We start from the raw sequence: 7,681 nt of genomic DNA, 5'->3' as shown, positions 1-7,681 counted from the left end.
TTCTGTGGGGTTGGGTTCCCTGTCAGGAGTTCTGTGGGATCTGTTATCAGTGCTTTTGATAACCCTTCAGTGCTGTGACAGAAATCAAGGTTACAGCAGCGAGGAGTTCAGCTCCGATCTGAGTGACTCCACATAAAAATCCCAGTTAAAACAAAGTGTTTTCAAATGAAATCCTCCTCTGCCTCCTGCAGCTCCCTCACCTCTCTGCATTTGGAAAGCCATGACAAGAACCCCGTGGCCTGAAGGTGATCACAGAGTATTTGGTGAATTTTGCTCCTCCTGGGAATTCCTGGAACACCCCAAGGGCTCCAGCCCAGAGAGGCAAAGTGTTTTCTGTCAGGCACAAAGTAAAGCTGAAGTCAATGCACACTGTCCATCTGTAGAAAAGATCAATCCCAAACTCTCTTTTTCTGCTGGGGGTGGTGTACACATCCCACAAAAGTAACGAAGAAGACAGCAAACAAGGTTTTGTGGAGAAGGAATGACACGAAAAGTAATAATAACAAGCAGAATAGACGCTGAAAGAGGGAGGAATTGGGACTCAATCTTCTGCTTTTCAAGCCTTGTTCTCCCCTGAGCTTGGGAAGCCCTCCCAGGTCAGTGTGGGGCAGCAGGAAGGGAAGGAAGGCAGGGGGGTCCCAGGGGGACCTTGTTCAGCTGCAGCCACACTCTAAAGATGGGGAAATGCAGCAGTGGAGAGTGGAGCTGTCCTGCTCAGGAGCACCGAGCTCACTCCACCAGGGAGTGGATCCATTCCCACATTTCCCACTGCCTGGAACATCCATCAATCCCAGCTCTTCTGTGAATAAGCCAGGCACTGACAGAGCCCCTCTGCTGCCTCTGGATGCATTTGTGTCATCTGAAACTGCCACCAAACAGACACTGATGTCACCCCTGTGTTTAACCTTCAAACTTCCTTGAATTTCACCCCTTTCCCACCTTTATGAACAGCTCTGAATGAACTGCCCAGATACCATCTGGTCCCACTGGGACAGAGCTGCCCAGCTCAAACCACTGAGAGTCAGCAGCAGACATTTCCTTTGTCTCCAGAGAATTCTGGATCAGACTCCATTGAAACCCTGTTGATTATTTTAAGCACAGGAACAAATCCTTTCCCCAGTGCCACTGGTGTGGGAGAAGCTCTGCAGACAAAATAGCAGAGACAGTGTCCTTGCCCAAAATAAGGAGGAAAGGCTGTGTTAGAGTCCAGCATCCCACAGCTCATCCCTCCCTCCGCACTGGGTGAGGCTCACCTGGGGAGCTCTTCCTGGTGGATACAGCACAAATTTCTGGGAAGAGAACTCTGTCCCAGCCTTTTCCCTGCAGGACTTCCCGAGGAGGCTGCTCCCACAGCCATGGACAGGCTCCCTCAGTCCTGCTGGGACACTCAGTTATTCAGGCCTGGCTCTCAGCTCCACTTGATTCCAAAGGAATCTTGCTCCTAACAGGAGCAGCCTGGATCTGTGACAGTGACACCACACCAGAGGATGTCACAGGGCCTTCATCTCCTCCTTGCAAACAGAGCAGCCCAGGGCATTTCCCACATCCCTGGACTCCAGCTGGCCACAGCCAGTCACACACTGTGGAACACCTTCCTTTGCTTGAACTCGGAGGGGATTTGCCCTCCCCAGACTTGGATTTCAGCTGTTTTCTACAATTTCTGTTCCAGAACCTGGTCCAGAGCTATGTGAACTTAATGAGCAAAATGAACTCACCAACATTCCCTGAAATACCAAGGTGGGAGAGGGATTTTGGGGGGATATCAGCCCAATGGAGAATCCTGCCCATTCCTGGTTGGATTTGTTGTAGAAATGTGGAGCAGCTGCACAAGCTCACCCAAAGCCACAGGACCTGGGATCATCCCAAGCTCGCATTTCCACTGCTGATTGTCCCAACCAGCTGCCCAAACTGAGGCACAACCTCAGGATTATTCCCAGGAATCGTTCAGTGGATCATCCCCAATAACGTGGATGCACACGAAAATCCCAATGGGGCACAGAGCATTGAGAGAGGGAAAGGGGGAAAAAAAGAGAGACCAAATTCCTGTAATAAATTATTCATTACAAATTATTCACCCAGCTCTAGTTAACACCCTCCTGTGTTTCTTCACAGACAGGAGAGGCTTGTGGTTTAGATTTTCCCTAAGTGCTGCTGCATGCTGGGTTTGCCTCAAACGTGTAACCCAGATGTCCCAGGCTTGGTTTATTTACATTCTTGGGAGCTGTTGTGAAAAAAACCCTATATGATGTCAAATATAATATAGAGCTCAACTGAGGTATAAAGGGACAAGGCTGTGCCAACCCTGCTTTGGTTTTTGCTTTAATCTTTAAAAAAGAAAGAGGCACAAGTGGCCCATTAAATACATTGCAAGGTCCATTATTTTTTAACTTATAATTAATAAATAAATATGCAAACAAGTCTTTAGAGTGTGAGATCCAGGAATATCAATTAAAAAACAAAACAACTGAAGTTAATTTTCCCACTAAATTGCATGGAAATGTTCAAGCACAAAAAGCAATATCAGGAGCACAGAAAGGAGTCCCAGAGTTACACAGCACTGCCTGGTGTGACAATCCATGGCTTCAGCACCTGAGAGAGATGTTTGCCTTTAACTCATTCAATATTTTCCCCCTCTAAATCCATTCTGAAATGGACCTTTCAGAAAGCACACAACTCCACAGATCATCTTGCACAGGGAATTCAGGAGCTGGCAGGGCAGAGAAGAGAAATGAAATGTAGCTGTGGCTCGGGACTAAGGGGGGCTGGGAAAGCAGAAAATTGGAAGGAAGTTGAAGGAAGCACTGTGCCAGAACTCTGGGCTATAACCCAGTAGCACAGCCCCACGGCTGAGCTGCTTCCAGAGCAATAAACCAGGAGCACGCTGGGGTTTAAGACAGCCTGACCATGGGATAACCCAGCATCCATGAACGGGAAAGGACACTTGAACTCATTGTTTGTCCCTGTGATACAACTTCTGACTCAGCCCTGTGCATTTCCAAATGATAAATTTCATATTTCAGCCTCTCACCCCTCTCCCACTGATGATCAAGGGATTTATTTTTTTTCCTGCTAAATTCAGTAAGAAAAGGAAAGAGATTTTCAACCAATACAAATGACTGTGAATTTGGGAGGATTGTAATTTTTGACATTACCTGTTTAAAGATGCTGTCATGTCTTACCTTGACGTAAGACGAAGTGTCTGGTACAGTCTGAAACATCCTTACTTGTTTATTAGATATATTTAAAGGTCCTAAATTTGACCTGAAATAAATAATAAAAATATTCCCAGTCATATATATGCATATAAAGATAGGAATAAAGCTTGGTTTAAACAAGATTTGCAATAAAATTTAGAGGGGAATGATGCAGATTTAAGTGTTATTTTTAAAGGACAGAGAACCACATCAACAGTAACTAAAATCAAGTAAGAGACTCGCAGAGCAGGGGTTTATTTCTTTTTTTTTAATACCAGTGTGGTTTTCCCTTTGGATTCTCCCTCCTCCTCAGGAAAAGAGCCTTCTTCACTTTAGACCAAAGCAGAGGGAGATGTTTGACATTTGATTAACTGAATTTCTTAGCCAACAATTAAAAGCCAGCTGAAATACTCGTGTTTTCATGTCGAGCCTAGTTAACCCCATTGACTCATTCCCCGAGGTTTCCCCTGGCTGAGCGAGGGGCAGTTCCTTTCCTGCCTCATTGAAACCATCCCGACCATTAACCTGCCGGCCCCAGCTGATTTAAGGAACCTTCCTCGCCAACAATAATTAAACCATAAATTAAAAAATATTCCGAAAGGAAGCATCGCTGCAAATATTGAAAGAATTCTCAGGGTTGTCAATCTCGTTTTCATTTCGGGTCCTGCTCAGGCTTTATCTGAGACTCAAGGCATGCCATCTGTTTTTCTGTACTCCTAAGATTTGATGAGCTCCTCCTCATTAACAGGATTTTTTTTGCCTCCAACCCCCAAAATCGTCACTACAGAGACGCAGAGATTAACGGTGAAAAAATGTGATGGTGTGTGGGAAAACAGACCCGCAAACATCCGACAAACCCATTTTATTTATCCTCCCCGATGCTCTCGGCGTCTTCAGTCCTTCTGGAACTCGCCAGAAAACAATTAGTGAAGTGTAATTAGCTAAGTGTAAGCAGATCATTAAGGATCACCCTCGCACAGCCCAGGCTGTCCCGTGTTCCCGGCAGGGGAGGAAGGCTCGGCCGTTTCCCCAGGAATCCCCGCAGGAGCAGGAGCGGCCGGGATGGGAGGGATGGTCGGGATGCTCCGGGAGCCTCGCACCCCCGGCTGGGGCTGCGGCTTTTTCCAAGCTCTTGAGGAAAAGCTGGGGGGTCCCGACTGCGCCTTCAGCGCGGCTGCTGCGGGTCTAAGCCGAGCCAGCCCCGGGGTTAATTACAGAACTGCCTTAATGAGGCTGAGACCCCGCAAAGGCCGGGGACACCCCGCGTCCACTCCAGCGAACCATCCGTGGAGTTAAGGGAAAGAAAAGGAGCGAGAAATCCCTCCTGCCCCCAACAACTGGAAAATAAAAATTCGCTATCTGCACGTAACCCCCTTTAATTGATTTTTAAAGTATTTATTGCCCGTCCAGCTGGCACGGGAGGGCAAGCGCCTCTAAAGTGGACAATGTGTTTTTGATAAGTACAATCCTTTTTTTCCCCTGTCGTCCTCCCTCCTAACACATTCCAGTTTCTTTTGCTTCTGAACTTGCGACGGGGGGTGGGGGCAGCCAGAGTGGAGGGACAAGGTAATTTTGCCTCGCCAGTAAATTTTCTGGGGTCAAGGATTCCCAGATTGGTTTCCCCCTCTTTACCCCTGATTAGCGTCCCCCCGACCCCCTCCTCCTTCACCTCCCTGCCGCAATTCCGCCCGTGCACGTAAATAAATACATCTGCATATTTCGGAGCCAGTTCTCGAGGGTCTGCAGTGGATTATTTATCAATCGTCTCGCCCTGCCAGCGGCAGCCTCTTCAGCTACTTTTCCAATCGCTTATTCTCATTGCTGTGATTGAAAGGACTCACCTTTTAGAGCCTTTCGCCTCAGCCAGTGGCAGAGCAGTTTGTAAAGATCCAGCTTGAGACCAAAGCCAAGCTCCCCAGAGCTGTGGAGCACTGCCCTTGCCGCTGCACTTTTGCGGGGTGAAGAGAGATTTAAACTCGTTGGATCCAAAGCAGCGCTGAAGTTAAAATTCCCAGCCCATCCAGACAGGCTGCATCAAGCAGGCATTTCCTCAGGGGGCTTCTGTGCTGCTCGCAGCTCCAGGACGTGCTTTGCTTTCCTTTCCCCTGCTTCTCTGCCCTCTACTTTTCATTTGATTTCCGTTTTCCCCCCTTATCAATATTCCAGCTGTTCACTCAGATTATTCGTGGCCATGGGACATCCTCGCCCCACGAGCCCTCCTGGCGCTCGGAGCGACTTTAAACAACACATCAAAAAAAAAGCAAAAAAAAAAAAAAAAAAAAAAANGCTGTTCACTCAGATTATTCGTGGCCATGGGACATCCTCGCCCCACGAGCCCTCCTGGCGCTCGGAGCGACTTTAAACAACACATCAAAAAAAAATTAAAAAAAAAAAAAAAAAAAAACCAGGAAAAAAAAAGAGGAAAAAAAAAGGAAAAAAATTCACAACTTTAAAAAAAATATTGCTGAGGAGTCAAGCCGAAAAGAGACGCTGAGTGGAGCTCAAGTGCTACTTTAAATCTCCTTTTTTAAATAAGGAAGTTTCAAATATCCGTTTTTAAGTCATCGTTCCTTATTTTTAGGTTTTCTTTCCTGACTCTTACCTAGAAAACAGTTAACCCATTTCCCCCTGCAGCAGGAGCGAAAGCATGACGGAGCACGGCTGGGAAAGCGGGATGGAATCGGCTCCAAACGAATCTTTTGGAAAAAGAATTCCACATTTCTCCCTGCAAGCCGAAACCTCCAGCTCTTTTTAGCTATTTCATAAGAGCCTCATCAAACAGTAACGCGTTCAGGAGGGAAAGGAAATACATCTTCAATCCAGGGAAGGTTTTTTTCCCCATCGGAGTCACGTTCCTGGTGTATTTTGTCATCTCAGAAGCCTTCACAGACAATATTTTGCTCTAACCTGGGCAAAAACTTCCAGGGATTTTAGTACAACATCAATTTTAAATGCAATCCTCAGAAGGGTTACCAAAACTATTTGGAAAATGTTCTTCCATTCTCTATTCTCTTTCTGTCCTTCCCGGCTTTGCCCCAAATTCCAACATATTGAAACATTTTTCTCCTTAATAAGAGGAACATATAAAAGTGAAGGGGTGAAAGGGCAAGCTGGGAGCCGTGCCTTGAGCTCCGCACACAATTTACTCCCTGGTAGACGAGGCGTTTAGCATTCCTCCCAATTTCCAAGGAAAACAGACTCAGACCTGGACCCAGCGGCCAGGGACCTCGCCACTTTTTAATATAGAAATTCTTTGGATTCTTTGCTGTTATTATAATTGTTGTTGTTTGTGGCGAGGGAAAGCCTTTCCTAAGCAAGGTGAGGGGACGGGGGTTTGAGGGAGAAGCTTCTTTGGGATGGAAGGGAAGACAGGAGGGACTGGCGAGGTGCGCAGGAGAGAAGGGACCGGGGAACAATCAGGAGAGAAAGAGAATAGGGAAAAACCCTCTAAAATCAAAAGCAGCGTTGATCATCGTTAAAGGCTTTTTTAAAATCGCGTGCACGGGGTTAAAAATGCTCCTTCCAAGCCTTAATCTCATTATTGTGCGAAGATGGGAACGACTCTCCGAGCCAGCCGGGACCGAGCGGGCTCACGTTTCAAAGCCATCGCTCATTCTTTTCTCACGTTTCCACGTGTGAATGGCACAGAACGGAGCTCAGGAGGAGCCCCGGGGCTCTCGTGTTCCCTGACGCCTCTTCCCGTTCTCCTGCCGGGGCAGGGAACCCTCCAGTGCATCTCTGTCCCTTCCTCTTATTTCCCTCTTGTTTTCCTGCGCTTTTAAAGCGCTCTCAGCCTGCCAGGGACCCCTGAGCGCACGCACAACCTGCAATGAAATGTCCTTTAAAGCTTGGCGTTAACAGAAATTTGGGATGTAAAGCTCCCAAGTTCAGGGGAAATGCCTGCCCCGAATCCCGGGCTGGGTTTGCTGCCCCTCGTAACCAAACCCCTGTGGCCAGTTCCAGCCATCCTGGGAGCTTTACTAGCCCAAAAGAAAATTGCTGGCAAATTGGAAACAGCTGTAGCGTCGGGGTCTGGAAAAAAACCCCCAACCCCAGCAGCCCCCTGCTCTGCTGGGCAGGGAGAGTTGCAGGGGTTTTGTTTGCTCGAACATCTCGGAGGCAGAGCCCGTATTTCAGCTTTTCCTGCCCAAACCGTGGCTGGGTTGGTCGTCAGCAACATCTCAGAGTCCAGCGGTGGCGGTGATTTTTTAAAGATGCCGGTGGAATCCTCCCCTTGTCTTCCTGCTGCCCGTGCCCCATCCCCTCTAACGGGGACACAAAGCCCCCAGCCCCACAAATGGATTTATCCAGGGCTGGGGGGACCCGACAAGTGCCGCGTTCCCATCACACAATTGCTGGAACAAACGGAACGGTGGAAAAGCTCCGAGCCCTGCAAAATGTGCTCTTTTCATGTTTTCTATTTATTAGCTACGTTAAGAGAAAACAGACTCATATGAGTCCCAAATGGAGGCAGGGTATTAAAAGAG

At 47.7% G+C, this 7,681-nt stretch overlaps 1 protein-coding gene across 2 annotated transcripts in view; it reads right to left on the bottom strand.

Moving 5' to 3' along the window:
* Positions 1 to 5,387, bottom strand: part of FLI1 (Fli-1 proto-oncogene, ETS transcription factor) — an 88,388-nt gene extending 83,001 nt beyond the window's left edge. Inside the window, exons 1-2 of one of the 2 annotated variants that reach the window (XM_015649721.3) lie at positions 5,036 to 5,387; positions 3,180 to 3,261 (exon numbers count right to left, since the gene is read on the bottom strand). In XM_015649721.3, the coding sequence (XP_015505207.1) occupies positions 3,180 to 3,218 (39 nt within the window). In that variant the 5' untranslated portion in view covers positions 3,219 to 3,261; positions 5,036 to 5,387. The remainder of the gene's footprint in view (positions 1 to 3,179; positions 3,262 to 5,035) is intronic. The other variant, XM_015649723.3, reaches the window with a different exon arrangement.
* Positions 5,388 to 7,681: the final 2,294 nt, after the last annotated feature.

The sequence above is a fragment of the Parus major genome, chromosome 24, assembly GCF_001522545.3.
Source record: "Parus major isolate Abel chromosome 24, Parus_major1.1, whole genome shotgun sequence".
NCBI lineage: Eukaryota > Metazoa > Chordata > Aves > Passeriformes > Paridae > Parus > Parus major.
Note: the sequence above shows the minus strand (reverse complement) of the source record. Positions and strands in the feature narration are given on the sequence as shown.